Raw genomic sequence first — 18,260 nt, 5'->3', positions numbered from 1 at the left:
CCCGCGTCAGGCTCTGTGTTGACAGCTCAGAGCCTGGAGCCTGTTTCAGATTCTGTGTCTCCCTCTCTCTGACCCTCCCCCGTTCATGCTCTGTCTCTCTCTGTCTCAAAAATAAATAAACGTTAAAAAAAAATAAATTGCTATTTGTAAAATCTTTGGAAAAATAATAAAATGAAGCAAAGTAAAAATTTAGGTATCTTTCATTTCCTATAATATCACAAAGTATTTTTTACCTTTTTTTATTTTTATTACTTTTACTTGATTTTCATATTAATTGATATGAGAAAGATCTTTAAATTCTTCTCACTTGTAGATTTAGCTCAAATACAGTTTGCCTAGTAATACTAAAATAAACAGTAATTTTTGAGAAATTCTTATTGCTACTATCATCAAACTTCAGTTATCAATCTTATATAATAGAGTTAACATGATTATCAAAAAATAATTATCAAATATAAGAATTTTTCAGAAACGAGATAAACACTATGATAACCGTTACATCAAAGCCAGAAACTCAATTTAATATTGAAAATTAATAAAACCTTAAGAAAAACAGATAGTATATTGGAGGAAAATAATGTTAAGCCAGTCCTTAGTATAACTTTGATTACATATATATTAATGTAAAGTCCCCATGATTTTGAGTTAAATTGTTAAGCTTAACAAACATATTAGTATAGGCAACATGACATAAAACATGTATAAGTACAAAAAGACAGACTTAAATAGGACAAATTCTCTATGAGCATTGCTTATGCAAAAATTAAGTCTAAAACATGTTTTTCTATAATGAACTCAGACAATTCCTTTTAATTTCTTCACCACCTACTAACCACTCAATGACTGCTCAGGAATGCTTTTTTATATTTCTGAACCATCATGTAATTATTTTTTTTGCCTTTAAAGATTACTTCAATTTCTTCAAGGTTGCTCTCCTTTAGGCAAAAACATTTATTAATAATAAACCAATACCAGAGATTACTCATGGAGCCACATATGAATTCCTATCATCCTAGACAACTTTATCAACATTTGTTTTCAGAACGTTCTGTTAGTGGAATAGATCTACTCAGAGAATCACTTTAGGGTGACATGTTGAATATTTACTTAAAAGTTCTACGTGGTGAACAGTTTATGATGACCCCATGAATTATGCCAATTTTAGAACACATTCACACTGTGGGTATTTTTAATCTAGTGGCAGAGGAATAAGCCGTTTACATCCGGTCTTTAAAAAGCAAATGCTACCTCTGCAAACTTGAACATCTTATTTCTTTGTTTACAATTACAAGGCAAGGCAAAAAAAAAAAAAAAAAAAGTGCCCCATGTTCACATTTAATTTTGCTCAGTGTTTGCTCCATATATTTTTAGCCGATATTGTGAAATATTTTCATAGTAGTCATAAGTGACACTAAAAAAATTAAAATGTAACACCTTGTCTCATATTCTATCCCAATAACCCTAATTGATAGCAATTTAGGTGACTTAATTAGTTCCTATAATTAAGTAAAATTGGATCTCAATTTTTCTACCCTTTAAAAAAACCCCTTTAAAGCTTCATTTAATGTGCTTTCCAGGCCATAACAAAGAAGCATACTGTACCTCTTACGCTGGTGGTTGTTGCAGATGTGGTTGGGCTGGTTGTTATGGCTACAGTGGTTGTGACTGTTGCAGTGGTAAGGGAGGGGATGATAGTGGTGGGAAGCAAAGTGTTGGGAACATCTGGTGAGTGGAAAAAAACAAAATATAAAACAAAATCATATCATGCAAACAAAAGAGAAACACAAATGATTCAAATTATAAATACATACATCGTACTTAGGTTTAACTTTAACAGGCTTCAACAGATTATCAGGTACAAAGCTGGCCATACCACACAGTTCTTGCCATTTTTTGGTTCACTTCTTTTGCATGCTCCCACCCAAAGCAAAAAATGTGGAGCAATGTTTGAGAATGAGCAGGTTGTTTGTAATATTTCGAGTGAAATTTAAAATGACAAGAATTCATTTGTTCACTGAGTCATTTAAAACATGTGACATGCAGTAGCAAAATACAACTAGGTAAAACAAAAAGTGACATGCTTTGTCAAAGAAGTAAACAAAGAGAAAAACACAACAGAAATAAACACAAATAACGCCACCATATAAGATTAAAGAAATGTTAATGATGGATGAGTATATGCGTGTTAAATGGTTTTCTTTTTTTTTTAATTTTGATTTTTTTTCTTTTAGGAAAACTTAATGGCAGGAAATAAAATGAGAGCGATCTTTAGAAACAAACAAAAAAAGAAGCTTATTGTTATTATTATTATTTTGCTTTTCCTTTTCTCACAAATGATGTTAATGTACAGCTTAGAGTCTTGCAATTCTTACCCTGATTAGCTGGTAACGCCTTCTAACAATTTTGCAGTACCTAGGAGTCTTTAACAGGTATTGAGTCAACTAGCATGGAACCCAATATTCTGAAAGGTTTATGATTTATTTTATTTGGCATACATAGGAGAGGTGATTGAACATCGACTTGAACCATAATATTAAACACCTGATCCATAATCAAAGTTGCCGAAAGTTAACAGTAGACTCGAATACAGAAAACAAAATAAACAGAATAACTTAGAGCTTTACACCAAAATCTTCCCTCCTTTCACTCAAAACTGGCTGCAAATTTGAAGAGCAGCATAGGGAACACTGAAACAATGGGGCCAGTGTTAAGCTACAGAATCTCAGTAAGATTCTCAAAAAGTCAAATCTTGTCTCAAGTGAATAGGCATATAATTTACACAGTGAGGAAATGAGAAACAGTTCACAAATTACCTGTAATTACTGTGCTGGGGTTTGATTTCACATGTTTGCCACACAGTCCCTATATATTCAAAGCGTTTGACAGATTATTTTGCCGTTAAAAGGCTTCCTGTCATTCTCTCAGCTGAAGTCTTTGAATCACACCAAAAATTTTCTAGTTTTTTACTTCTGATAAATTAGCCTTACCCAATCCTCAGACTTTAACCTTCTGAGTTCTCTACACTGGAGACATCAGAAAACAGTAGGAGCTCACTCTCTTATCTTGGGTATTGATGTTTACACCTGTTTTTCAACAGGGAAAATGCTTCCTAGACAGTCAAATTAAGAAAACAACCTTCTAAAAACTCAATGGTGCTACATTAATCACTGGAGAAAATGGGCATTGCCTGCTGTGAGATTACCATGATCATAAAACAGAACTGACTTTAACAACATTATAATCTGAATAAATATTATGTATATGTGCACATATACTTCTTATTTACCAATTTTTATAATATTCTTATTTTCATGGTAAGCTTTTCTAAATGGTGTGGCAGGCTGGAGGTAAATGAAAGACATTTTCTAAATGAAGAAAACATGAGTAATTTTAATTTTCAGGCATATCTAAAAAAGAAAAATAATACATTCTTCATCTGCTAGTAAAATCCTTTTCTCATTAGGATCTCAAAATATATGCACTTAATGTATGCAAAAGGAAATACCTTAGAAGGTAATCAAGTACATATAATACATATAATAATGTTAGTCCTATATAACACCTCATGTAAAGAACCTGCTACTAACCAAACCTAGCACAGATAATAAACATCAGATTATGAGCTATCAGACACTAAGTTAAAAAAAAGATTCCATTAGATCTGAAAAGCAGCCTTTCAAAATTAGCTAATATCATTCAATTCTTAAGAAGTATAACACAAATAAGAGGTTTTAGTGTTTTTGTTTGTCCGTTTTTTAGTCTGGCCAAAAAAAAACATTATTTGGACTTTTTTTCCCCCTTTATTCCATACCAACGAAAATCAGCTTGATTTGTTTTGGAAAGAGCCCATGTATTTTCAGGTACTGTGAACACTTTTGTGTAAACCAAACAATATCTTTATTTCCTATAACTGAAAATGCATGAAATATAGGGTTTTTCCTTGGCTAACATTTCAAGGATTAAGGAAACAATAGTTTTAACAATTGTTAATCTACTTTAAGACAACCACCTTAGAATCTTTTGAAGTGTCCAGACAGATGAGGTAATACTACAAAGCATTATTGACTTATACTGACTCCTCTTTTTCTGCTCATCATCCTCTCTCATCCTTCCTTCTTGACTGCCTATGTACCTAAAAACAAACCTGCTGGAAGCAATTTAATGGAAAGCACCTTGGCCAAATGACAGTTGGGTCAAGAAAGGTATCTGCCAAACAAGAAAACCCTCTCAATCACTGTTACATGTTTTTAATCACTACTAACTTTATTTCATCTTATGTGTTCTGAAACATTTTAAAACATTTTCCTTTATCCTTCTTATGGCACATTCTTGTTTGTCCCATTACTTATTCTATTGTAAAAGAGCAAACATTGTAATAATCTAAATATTCAACACCAGGAGAGTAATCAGAATCAACTGAAATTCAACAACATATGATTAGTTGGAATTCTTAGAAAGATAAAAAATAAATGTATGATAACTTCTCTCTTCTATCTAAGCTTTTATTGATGTCAGTCTCCACACTTGACAATTAATCCTTGAAGGGAAAAACTCTGCCTACTTTGTTGTTAGGATCCTAGCCCAATTTAGAAGGTGAATAAATGAAGTTTTTCATAGCATTATAAGCATATGACATATTTTAGGAGATCTAGAAAAGTCCATTTTTTTACAGGGTCATCTAGTTAATATAAAGCTAAAGATTATATTACTTCTCCTAAGAAAAAACACCTCCTTTTACTTCTTTTAAGCGAACTCTATCCTCAATGTGGGACTTGATCAGACCCCAAGATCAAGAGTCAGATGCTCTACCAACTGAGCCAGCCAGGTGCTCCCGAAAGATAAATTTCTAAGGCCACGACTTACAGCTTCTTCCTTCAATATGTTTCCTTGCTAACAAAAGGAATCATCGCTTCCCTCTCCTACTACTCTGAAAGCAGTGCGAGCCTGCCCAGAGATTCATGTCCTCCATGTCTCCTTATGAACTGTCTTCATTTGCACCTAATTTGAGACCTTCAGAAAAAGGGTGAATGGTCAGGAGGGTTCACTAAGCAAATCCTATTGTGATCAGTAGTAAAAGAGTATGACAAATTTTGGAGTTATCTATTATTATAGCCCCTTAATGGATGACAGAACTTTGAGATAGAGCTTCCTTGTCCCTAAATTTAAATATATGTTCATATATATGTATGTTATGGTACAGAGAGAATATTTTATTCCATATGAGTATAATGGAGTGATTTCTCCAACACTTCCACCTCAAGATTAGTTATTTTAGCTGCCTGACTGTAACTCTTGTCAAAGCAGAAATTAGAAAAGGACTCTGAGCTGCCTTTTCTAAGTCAAAACACTCATCTCTGGTTTTTCACTCCTATAACTGAGTAGCAACATTTTGGCATCATTTAGCGATTGTTTAAGAGATTTGATTTGGTTCATTCACTTTTGGTCTTTTACTTAGACATTCATAGGGAAAATGGAACTACATTTTCATAAGGAAACATGAAATAAGAAACACTAGTACTAATCATTTGTTTCATTTTAGAAGTGTCTAGAATTCTGTACATTTTTAAAACCATTATACTGTTATACAAATTGTTCAATCAAACAGTACAGGATAGAAAATGCAGGTCATTTTTTCCCCTTTTAAGACATATCCATTTATTTTTTCTCAAGAATAAAAATAAACTAATCTACATGCAGAAGAATTATATACATGCACAAAACATGACAAAAATAACCACATCCTGATTTGACATTAATTTACTCTGTTCAAGCAAGATAATCTGCAGCCATATTAATATTACATGTAATTTGCTGAATACGAGATGTTGATTTTAGGAGATCTTAACATATGCCTTATATGTTAACATCATATGATGAAAGGATGTCTGGGCATGGACACTAAGTAACTATACCCTAGAAAAATCGAGAAAATGGTTTGTGACATAATTTATGAATATTAAAATTCATAAATGACAACTATACAATAAGTCAATCAATTAACTATATCGCATTCCATCTCTGATTTCTACAATACAAAAGATGGGGCCAAATTTTTTATTGCTATTGTCCTTGGAGAAGGTCTTATTTCAATCAAATAATATTAATTTTTCCTGAAAAAAGTGGTTACCAATAAAAAGTTCAGAATTTACAATTTACAAAAGAAATGAACTGTGTTATATATTTTCTAGAGGTTAAGGCATAAAGAATGAAGAGTGAGTAACTGATAAAATATATAGTGGATAAAGAATTGTATTTTGAGAAGTGAACAAAGTAAAAATAATGAGATTTTATTTGTCTAGATAGACATCTACTATAGAAAATTCAGGGATTTGTTTAAAGGAAAAACGTGAGCATTTTTGATAGGAAACTGAGAAAAGTAAAGGTTTCAGGAATGAAAACATTTGCTTAGAGTTTTACCTACACATAAAGTGTGAATTACAATAAATTACACTTCTCATTTCAGTTGTAACATATATACTGTTTTCATGTAAAAGAAAAATTCAGGAGTATTTCAATAATGTCCACTGAACCCCAAATTTAGTCATCGTCCAATTGCATATTAGTGCAGGCAAAGTCTAAGTAGGCAGCAAAAGTTATTCATGTTCGTGAATGCTGGGTGACAAATAAATGCAGTATAAATAGTGTGGAATACTTCTATTAAGGACCTATTCACTCGCAGAAGCACAATTTCAGCTCACACAACAAACTTGTTGAGTCAGGAAACTAAAATCTGTGTCCAGGAACCATGGCTCAACTTTGTTCCCACAAATTCAGCAGTCCATCGTCACCCCTGATCAACCTGCTTGATTCTGTCATGAAGAATTCCAAACTGTCTCCACCATTGTTTTCAGGCACTGTGCTGGAACAACAGGGACTAAAGTTCCTCAGGGCCCTCATGTCTGGCTTCTTTATTTTTCATAGTGCCCAGTTAAGGTGAGCAAAAAAGTGGAAGTCTAGCACATAAGGAGACATCTGCTCCCAACCCAAGTCTTTTCCCAAAATTCTAGACTCAGCTCTTGCTGGTCTCTTTGCTGCCATGTTCTCAGAGCCACATCCTGTTATATGACACTCACATTACATTTCTTGTCTTTTAAGTTTAGTTTAAATATGACCTCATCTGTAAAGCATTTCTAAATTCTGCAGTTAATATCTTCCTTCAAAGCACTTTCAAGGCACTTAGCAGATACTTCTTTCTACACATGTTTGTTACATATTATGTTACTGTCATATATGTGTGTGTGTGTGTATATATATATATATGTATATATATATACATATATATATGTGTGTATATACATGTGTATATATATATGTATACTAACTATATATATAATTAACTATAGGCTCATAAGGCAACATATCTTTGCTTTTTAAAATATCATTTTTCCTTGGGAAAAGTTTACTCTGATTCAACCCCCTCCTATTTTCCCATCTCTATCCCTTTCTTGATATACCTAGTAAAATGCTACTCCCAAGTTCCTGCCTGATCTGGACCTGCTCTGTGAAGACTTCCTTGACCAACTGAATATAAACTGATTTCCTTTCTCTCTGAATACCCATCATGCTTTTTGAGTTTATATAGTGCTTTCCTCACTTTCTTATCAAGATCCCCATGACAATAATGCTTGTGTTCATGGCACACCACTATGGGCACAACCAAAGTTATGGGCCTCTCACTAACTCCATGTCCCTCTTTGTCTCCCCCAGTGGAGAATAAAATACATGTGTGATGCTATTTTTCTAATTTACATAATCTATTAATACACTCTATTATTTGAATTCTTATTAATACAGTAAACAGTATGCAGAATATACACAGATAACAGGAGAACAGAATCTATGATACACCTCTGTGCTTCCTTCAGGTACCTGGCTCTATGCTTTGAATTTGACTAGCGCTTTATAAATAATGCTCCTACTGGTGATAATGACAATGATGTCAGTAAATAGGGAATAGTATCATTTTTAATAACATGAGTCAGTAATTGAGCCTTATTCATGCTTAGTGAGTGCAAAAAAAAAATCCTCTCCCTTCCTAATATGATGTGTGAGATAGTTTTTAGGAATTTCTGCTAAGAGTCTTCAAGTCCAAATGATTATTTAAAAAATTAAGATGTAGTACACTGAAGAATTTTATATTCTGCATGCAGTTTTTCAATGTTTTAAAATGTGTTAGAGCTCTAAATCATGTCATCCAATTCAAAAAATAGAAAAGTACCCTTTTTAATCACATCCTAATGAAGGAGTTTAACAAAATGCAACCACATTTTGTTACTGGAGCTTATTAGAGCACAGCAGATCCTGTATAACCTTGTTAAAATGAAATCAGTTCCAACAAGCACTGTATACAATAAATTGAAGAGTGGTGTAGCACCTTTTTTCCAATAACGAGCTTTTCAGGTTAAAGGTATGTTCTGTTCTCTACAAATGCAGTGTACAATAATTTCTAACTTGTCAACGTGTTTTGTTTGGTGGCAGTTTCTCTTTTTAAAAATGGCATTCTGGCCCATTCAGAATGGATTTTCCAAGCAAAATTAAGTCTAAAGAGTCCCAGAAGCCCAAGCTGCTTGTTTCTCTCTAAGGACTAGTGTTCAATAGGGAGAAAAATTGCTACCATTTAGTCTGGACTCCATATGTCTACACTCTTTCTGCTTTATGTCACTAACTCCCCAGGGTGGTCCCAGGGTAATCAAGAGTGAGTCCAAGCCAAGGATTATTAATGGAGATACAGAAGAGTCGGAACTCAACATATATTAGAAGTATTAAGGTAAGAAGCATCTTTGTGATAGAAGCTATCCACATTTCCTAACCTTAAAAATAATAAGGCATCCTTAACCTTCTTACTGATAATTGCACTGCCATTGGAAGCAATTGTAAGAGGAAAAATGTACTATATTTGCTTTTTCACCTGTGCAGAGAAGGGCGTTTATCTGTTCCCATTATGTTCAGCTACATGTAGCAGCCTATTTGGATTATAGCATAAGAATGGATAACAGCACCAAGGCTCTTACTTAAATGACAACCACCAGGTTGACAAGGCCTCAACTTGCCAGTACATACTTCCTCCTCAAGAGTTGTATGGTAACCCCGTCTGCTTCATAAAAAGGAGCCCTTTTAAAAATTAGATTTGAATGAATCCCTTTTCATCCTTCTGATAGCTTCCACTGGCTTCACATACTAAATGGAATCCTTTTATAATAAAAAAAAAGCTGTTTTTAAAAAATGAAAAGTACTGCAATTTTCAACTGTAGGCGGTAACCAACAGTTCTATGTAATTACAAGGAAAGTTTATGAATAAAATCAGTCTGTTATTTGAAAAAAAATATATGCATTTTTTCTTTAAAAATACTTCTTCAAGTTCCGAACTGACAAAAGTAAAGTAAAATCTAAAGTAGGAAAAATCCTTTCAAGTGGATGATCCCACATTATTTAGCTCCACCTATGTCAATATTGTGAGCTCCTTCTTAAAAGTACTTTACCAAAATAAATCAGATGAGTTGGTCAAACACTTTAAGTTCTGTAAGGATGAAAGGTTGTTTTTTGGAGAATAGTTCTGTCATCCATTAAAGAAAAAACTCAAATCAAATCTGAAAATACACAAGGGAAGTGTGATCTAGTAGAAACACACTGATGGAGAAATCCAGATCCTGACCTGTATCCCTAATATTCAGAGTTCTAACATAAAGAAAGGTCTTTCCTAATCTTACAATAGATTATTAAATGAACTGGTTTCCACATGGGATTTAGTTATACAAACTGATAACCTTCTCCAAGTTATTTACATCTAAGACATGCTCTAAATAAGAAAGTGAATATTTTACTGAAGTATTTCTAACTATGGAATTTCATATTCTCCTGAATGCGTCTCTTGGAATATTACAATTAATGAAGGGATCCTAAAAACATCTCTGAAGTTGCATCATGGTGAAGGATTGGGGTGAAAACACTTCACTTTTGTTCATTTTTACTGAGAAGTCCAGGCATAATAGGGAGTGTTTATTTATTCATTATAGGTTCTGCAGTGCTTGGCCTAGCACTTTGTATGTAGTAGATACTCAAGAAAGATTTCCTGAAATAATAAAATATTAGGTACTATAGCATTGTGATATAGATTTTCAGAAAACACTTTATATTTGGCCAGAAATAAATCTTATCTTTATAATTGATGTTACAGATTTCCAAAGAAAATAAATCCAATTGTTAGTAAGCAATAATCTCATAATTTTGCAAAAAAAAAAAAAAAGAACAGACATGTGAAGTCAATTATATAAGTCTTCTAATTTCTAGGATTTCTATTAAAGATATTAATTATTCTATACACAGTTGTTCGTTTCATACACTGCTTAACTGTATAAGGCATCATTTACATATGGATTGCCAAATAAATATATCTCTAGATCTCACTTCTTTTCCTAATAAGAGATGAAATCTAAAGGTCTTGATTTGGGTGACCAAAGAATGAATATCATTTTCCCCATTTTTGCTCAGAAGTCAAGGCAGTATATATGGACACACACACATATGCATATATGTGAATATGGGCATTTGTGTATGTATATATGTATACATTCATACACATTTTATTAAAGTTTCTTCTGTTGAAAAAGAGAGAGAGACAAAGATAGAGATATACAGAGACAAAGAAATGTAATCATTGGAGAAGTATTTACTGATTGCTTACTATTTAGAAGGCATTGTTCTAAAAGCTAGAGATACAGAGAAAAATGAGACTCATAAGATCTCTGCTTTCAAGAAAGTCATAATCTACTGGTTGGATATAGAATATATTCATGTAAACAGGTACATATATATATATATACATATAAATAAACATAAATGCATACATATATGTATACATACACATTTATACAATCAAATATACAAATACACAACTAAAATACCAAATAATGATAAATGCCCTGCAGAGAATTAAAATTAAGCGATGTGTGATTTGCGCTATTTTAGATTGGAGTGGGACAAAAATATCCTTTTTCAGAAGATTCATTTAATCTGAGATCTGAATGATAAGAAATCACTCTTGCAAATACCCGTGTTCATGACAGAATTCCTTGTACTTCCTGGACAAGCATTCTGGACAGAAGCAAACTTCCCTAAAAGAGATTGAGCTCCACGTCTTAGAGGAGTTGAAGGAGATCCAGAGAAACAAGTGATTGTGTAGAGAGTAATGAGATGTCACATATGTAGATAGTAGCATATTGTGTATGGTTTGGTAAGCTAGGTTAATAAGGATTTGGGTTTTACACTAAGTGTGATGAAATGCCTTTGGAAAAACTTAGGGGAAATATATGAAGGAATGTGTATTTAGAACATTTATATGTGTGGGAAAGAGATTGTAGACATGGAAGTCAATAGTGTAGGCTAGAGAGAATAATGGAGACAAGTGGACATACTGAACACGTGGTTTGGAAATAGTGTCATCAGAACTTGCTGATGAATTGGAGATTGGCCTCAAGTGGAGTCAAGGATAGTTCTTAGGTTCTGGAACAAGCACATGATGTGTTGTTACAATGTTAGTAAAAATTACACTGTAAGAAGCTACTAAGCAGGTTGCATGAAAAATATGTATCTTCTAGTTAGGTGTGCCATTATTTCTGAAAACAGATGCTTCAATTTTCCTCATTGGGCCATTGAATATTGCTTGAATTCTTAAATGAATTTGCCAATTAGTGCTCATACACTTGAGTGCAAGAGCTTTGTAGATCTTTGAAAAGCTACAAACTCACCTTATTTCCACATAAAAAATCTAGCAAGACTGAGAGTCATGGATTCTATTCTTCTGTTTACCTTACTGCAACTGATAGAAAAGATTATGTATAAATAGTGTAAGAAAAGATATTTACAATGCTAAAATTGTTGGGCGATGGACTCTCCTCCCTTCAGGCAGGAATGAGGGTTTTCCTCATGGACATTTTAGCCAGTGGTCGAGGTAGGTACCATTGAAACATTGACTGCAGAATGGTTGAGTGCTATCTCTGAACGGGAATTTTACTCTGAAGGTAAAACCTCATTTTATACAATTCATGCTCATCTCAAAACAAAGAGATGGAATTAAATCTCAACACGGTGATATGTATGCCTGCACGTAGCAACTTTTAAAATGTTTTATAATGCAAAAGTGCTCCTGTCTCCACTATTTGATCCTATTCCACTTCTCTCTGCAGAGTTCAACAGCATATTTATGCAGAGGTGTGCCTTTCCCACAGGCTCTCCCTACTGTATTCATGTCCAGAACTGATGTTTTATCTCAGCAATTAAAGAAGGCACTGTTTTAAGACTCGTCCAACTAGCTTACTGTCTGCAAACTCTCCACCAGAGATGAGGGCAGCAACCATAGGGCTCTCCCACGAGTGCACTGTTTTTTGCTCCATATGGATGTCTTTTCTCTCCTTTTCTTCCCACACTGTGTATTTTCCCATTGACACATCTAAAGAAAGCTTCTCCAAAGGAAAAATGCTCATTATGACTACACAGAATTAATTTACCAACTGGTAGGTCTGTTTCCATGTGAGGGAACAGATTTTAGCTGAATCCCTTTTTAATGTTTACTAGGTTGTGCATCTGTCCGTAATCCAGACTTCTCTTTCTCTCTGGCCACCTACCCATATGAACTCATTCTCTTAGTTCCACAGTGATCTGTTGCACCTCGCCTAACACCACAACTAAGAGGAAAAAAAAAAAGGCATGTAGTCTCGCAATGCTCTCAACGTTTCCAAATGTTTCATTGCTAGATAAATGTAATGGTAAATGTACATGTTACTGCCAACTTTTTAGCTACATATTTACTAGGAAGCACAGAGGTACATTTTTCATTTTAATGTGATGAAAGTTCTCAAGAGTTTTCAAATCATTGATAATCATGACATGAATATGTGTAACATATATTTCACAAGAAATGTACATATCATAATCATATTTGCTTAGTTCTTATGGTAAGTGAAGTTTAAAAACAAGTTTAAGGTATTAGTTTATGATAGCCCTAATCTGTTTCACAATTACCTCACTCACCTATACATGTATTAATTATTTTGCTAATTTAGGATCAGGTACTAATAACCCTAAAGCAACTGAACTTATGTTCTACACTCTAGCGAAACTTTGAAGGAGGTGATAGATGACTTGGAGGTTTTTGCTGAAGTGAAAGAAAGCCTACCCTATATGACTCCATTTGCCTCTCTCCCATGGTAAGCAAATCAAGTCAAAGAGAAAATTTCAGCACTGAGGACTGAAAGTGAGCCTATACTTACGTATAATCTCTGAAAAAGATATATGTCTAAACTATGCAACAAAGCTAGGTGCTTGGCTTAATGCAGGACTATGCAATATTTGTGTGTATAACTATGTCTCTGAGTATTTCTGACATTTATTATTTATAATAACAACAGAGTGAAATGAAAATGGTAGTTATATTGATTTTTAAAAGCTGAAAAGGCATATTTAATAGCTTGATACCTTTCACTAGACTAAAACACACAGATATTTCTAGAAGTAATATTCTCTCTATTAAAAATCTGAAACACTCTTTTTATGATGGTTCTTATTAACTAACAATAAAATGTGATGGATCCTATATAGTGTGTGTGTGTGTGTGTGTGTGTGTGTGTGTGTTATTTCTGAGGTAAATTATCCTGGAAACATAAAAAAGCAATATCATATTTTTCATCAGTATTCATTTCAACAGATACATGATCAAATACATAAAACAAACGGTAACTGTCAAGTGATATGTTAGAGATATCAAGTCAGTGACTGTCAGTAAACTGATTGACGTTACAGAAATATAAAGAAACTTTTTATTATTTTTTACTTTCTACTATAATTATACTAGTTATGGAGGATTTTACTAGTTTTTATGTGGTTGTAAAACTAAAATTTGCTACAAAGGCAAAATATCTACACATAAAAGTAAAAACATGGCAGGGTCTGTCGTGGGCAATTTCACTCACAACAAGAATAGTAAGTTAAGATAATGAAGAAGTAATGAATTGTTTCAAAAGCTTATCCACACAAGTAGAAAAATAATGAAGTAAAGGAATATTAGAGCAGTAGCAAAATAATTTTAAATCTCATATAAGGGTTCTTATGGTAATAGGAAGAATATGTTTGAAGAGAGATGGGAAATATGCAAACCTTTCTAGAATAGTGCTCAACTATGCTATGACTGTCTGAGACAACGCTGAGTTGGGTTCTGAGTGGAGTGGGTTCTCCACTGAAACTCTAATCTGACTCCATGTTACTCTCTCCTACAGTCTAGGCCTGCCATAGTTAGTGCCACTACTGTAGAAGAAGAAATAAAATACTTATTTCTTTTCTACTTCATTGCTATATTTCTTTCCAAATCTTAGGGAGGGTTTTGAAGGTACAGATGTTGCCAAAGAGTTCCAGCATCTGTTCCTCTTCCATTTGTATTTTGAGGAGTGGTTCCAAATTTCTCTAGCATGAGGGCGAAGGGAGGTGAAAGATACTGGGTGATGAGAACGAAGTTAAAGATATGAAGCAAGTGTACTGATTTGTGTTTCTCACTTTCCATATTCATTCTCAAGTTTTCCTGGGTGCTATATGTTTCTGACACTTTCAAAAGAACATATATTCACATCAATTGATGACAAATAAATATAAGGACTTCAGTTGCCTCCATCCACAAAATAAGATTAGCCTAAGGTCATCTGTAATTCTCTGCAGCCATTCCTTGTGTGATAAAATAGCATCTTCCATGTTCTCTCTACTTGAAGGATGTGCATCTGGGAGCTCTTTTCTTGGGGAGAAGATACTGTATCTAAACCCTCTGAACTTGATGCTGCATTAGACAAAGAAGTAATTATAACTTTTCTCCTGCACTCTCTTCAAGATATTCTCTACTGCTTAGTTAGCAAGAATTTACAATTGTCTTGTTCTTAGATAACCTAATTCACGCTCTGGGTACCATACAGGGAAGACTGTGGGCACTAAATTGTATGCAACTCTTGGCGAAGTTTTTTACTAGAGCATTAGATCGAGATGTCTTTTGGTATCATAAGGCTACTAGTAACATGATAAGAATAGTTTGATTTATTGCATATCTATGCACCTGGCCCTGTGTTGGGTACTTCCATTAATGATGTACACCATTTGTCTTTTAATAATTCAGAAGTGCTCTGTTACTATTTTTTTTTTTAGTCCAGATACTTGGACCATACTTTCAAAGACTCTGAACAGCTACATCATTGTAAGTCCATACTCCTCTAGTTCTTTTATTATGATATTATATCTACTTGAAAGCTTAACTTATCTTCCATATTCAATTCTAAACTTCGTGAGTTCTGTTCACCTATAGTGCTTTTGTATTCAGTAGATAAATGTTAAAGATTTATTTGGTGAAAAAATTTTTCTTTTGATCTGAGTTCTCCAAATAGTAAAAACAGCAATGCAACAGCATGTTTAAACACCATTAACATGGAAATAATCAGCCTCTCTAAATAAATAGCATGATACCAATGAAAACATAAGAATGACTTCAATATTTTTATGCAAAAGCTAAAAACAAGGAAAAAAAAAACTATTCTGTTCACATGAATTAATAGAATAACTGAGGCTACCAAATTAGCAGCTGGATTTTTCCATTGCTGAGCCTGTTAAGTGAAAAATGGTACCTTCTTTCCCAATGGAACCTGCACAATACAAATATTTCATAAATATAGTGTTTTATCCTGCAAGTGTTTGTATGCTAAATTTTGTTAGACCTTCACTGAGGGTGAATTTTAGACTGGCAGTTTCAAATTACCATCTGTAGTTCTAAAGCTAAAATTTGTAAAGGTGTAATTAGGAGAAGGGGAGAAAAGCCCTCCAGTGACCATAACACAAAATGTCAGCGCTGTTAACAACTAAATGTGACAACATTTAAATAATGTACTTCCATTGACACCCAAAGAATAAAATCTAACCATTAGGATGGTATCTAGATAGCAGATGATTTCACAGGAAAGTGTTCAGACCTCCATCAAGTTAAGAATCAATAGAACCTAGGCAACTGTGGTAGAGTCAAAGACAGTCTCAGCTCATGAAAGGCCCTTCTGTGCTAGAGCTATATTAAATTATCACAGCTAATGTAAAATCAACCTCAGTGTAAAAGATAAAAGGGTAAAGTTCTCACAAATGATCACTTATCACTCCATTCCGAAATGCATACAGCATTCATTATAGATCGAAATGCCACTCAAATTTCATCATTTAGTAGGGTTTTGAAACAGCCAAACCATTAACAGAAGAGAGTAGCTTTTTATATTTATACAACCAGTGACTAATGAAACATTATACCCTGTGTGCCAAGGGTAAAAAAAAAAATTATTTTGTAATGAACCCAATTGGAGCCCTTTTTAAACACAGTGTAATATGGCTTCACTGTTTCATCGAGCCTCTCATTACGCATGTCAATAATCCTAGGTAAACTACTGTTGAACTTCACAGCATTTATCTAGCAGCATGAATAACATTAATCCATGGGGTGCTTTTGATGAATTGTAGTTCAAAAAGCAAAGCCAGAAATGACTTCTTACAAAGTGGTTAGAGAAGTATTTATTAGAAATATGTCAACTGCCAAATACCTAAAGGTAGCTTGGCTACTTAGGAAATCATGCTGTTGGCTAGCTTGCAAACACTGGGAAAACATATGCATTTACTCCACTTGAATTACTTACAAAAAAAAAAAAGAAAAAAAAAGAATGACATACTTTTCATCTAAGTATGTAATTTTGTCTGTCACTTCCCTTCTAATTCTTTATATTTTTTATGTCACATTGCTTTCGACACAATGTGACATGCTATACAACATGCCCACAGGTTCCCAAAAACTGTTAGTGAGAAGCTCTTAGAAAGTTAGGAGTGAATTGGACTACACTCCCATGACTGCATGATCTAAACATACAGGTCAGCATGAACTGAAAGCTCCTCCTGGGTCCTGCTTCAAGGATCTCACTTATCTTCTTGACACACCCAGTGGTTGTGACATTCTCTCTGGCAGTCAGCCTGACAGGGTGTGTCTGCAGGGGGTTACCACATTTAATTCCGGTTTATGACTCTAATTTGATTAGGCTGATCTTTCCCCAAAGTTGTAATCTGCACAATTCATAGGATGGTAGAAATCAACCTCTCAGCTCTATCTTTAAATAGTTCATATGTGGACAGTCTATTTACTGCAAGCCTTCTTCTGCCTTCAATAACCAAAGTGCTATTAAGAAGTGAGAGACTGCCTACACCAAAGTACTTTGGAAATATTAAATTTGTATATTGATTCAATATATTATTTTTCCCTAGTTTTGGTCTGCATCATAACAAAATAAATCTCTGGGGAAAAAACACAAACTAGATTAATTTTTTTTCCCTAAAATACAATCCCTTCACAAAGAATAAGACTTTACCCCCAAAATTCTTTTTTGGAAAGGTAGAGAACTAATTCATGTTTTGTATAATATTTTATAATTAGATTCATGGGAAAATATTAAATAAACAACCTCTCTCCATGATTTTTAAGATATACTGGATTTATTACAACATCATGCTTTATACAACACTCATTTGGAATACTTTAATATTGTGTAAGACACAAAACTAGTCTTCCAAAAGGTTTTCATGGGGAAATATACCTTATATCCTTCCATTATCTAATACTTCTTTCTCTTAGAAATTCACAATATACCCTGGCATATTTAATAAACTCTGAGAAGTCTTGCAATAAAGAAACTTGACTAATTTTGTCTATAGCATTAGTTATCAACCTCATAAAAGTTCATCTCTATCCAGCAATATGTTAAAGCTATCTCATAGACAATAATTGTGGCTTTTGGAGGTTTGGAAAAACAGAGATTCTCTTAATCTTGGGTATTGATATTTGTTTTTGGCATTTTGTTATGTTTACTCAAATTGTGAGATTAGTTCAGTGAATAAAAAATATATGTGGGTCTTTCAAATCATTGTTCATAAGAAATTAGTGTTAATTACCAGTACTGCACACCTCTGTCTTTGCTACATTTCAGTAACATGCTGTCTTTCTTTGTGAAACCAGTTATTGTGATAGCAAAGTATATATTTTTATGATAATACAACCAAAATTAACTTAAGGTAAATATAGCTTTCATGATTGTGATTTATAACTAAAAGCATTTATTTGTAAAATTTAAAGAAAACCACTATTATTTACTCATCACCACCAAAACGTATATATTTGTAATAAAGAAAACCTTTTACAAAATTAATTTTTATTTTTAGTG

At 33.5% G+C, this 18,260-nt stretch overlaps 1 protein-coding gene across 3 annotated transcripts in view; it reads right to left on the bottom strand.

Annotated features, from left to right (window-relative positions):
• The window catches only part of CADM2 (cell adhesion molecule 2), a 1,068,777-nt gene that overhangs the window by 89,770 nt on the left and 960,747 nt on the right, over positions 1–18,260 (bottom strand). For 2 of the 3 annotated variants that reach the window (XM_019839555.3, XM_003991537.6), the window contains one exon: positions 1,603–1,722. The exons of the other annotated variant lie outside the window; for it this stretch is intronic. In XM_019839555.3, coding sequence (XP_019695114.1) covers positions 1,603–1,722 — 120 coding nt within the window. The remainder of the gene's footprint in view (positions 1–1,602; positions 1,723–18,260) is intronic. 3 annotated transcript variants of the gene reach the window in all.

Source organism: Felis catus, chromosome C2 (genome assembly GCF_018350175.1).
Source record: "Felis catus isolate Fca126 chromosome C2, F.catus_Fca126_mat1.0, whole genome shotgun sequence".
NCBI lineage: Eukaryota > Metazoa > Chordata > Mammalia > Carnivora > Felidae > Felis > Felis catus.
This window is presented reverse-complemented; position numbering and strand designations above follow the sequence as displayed.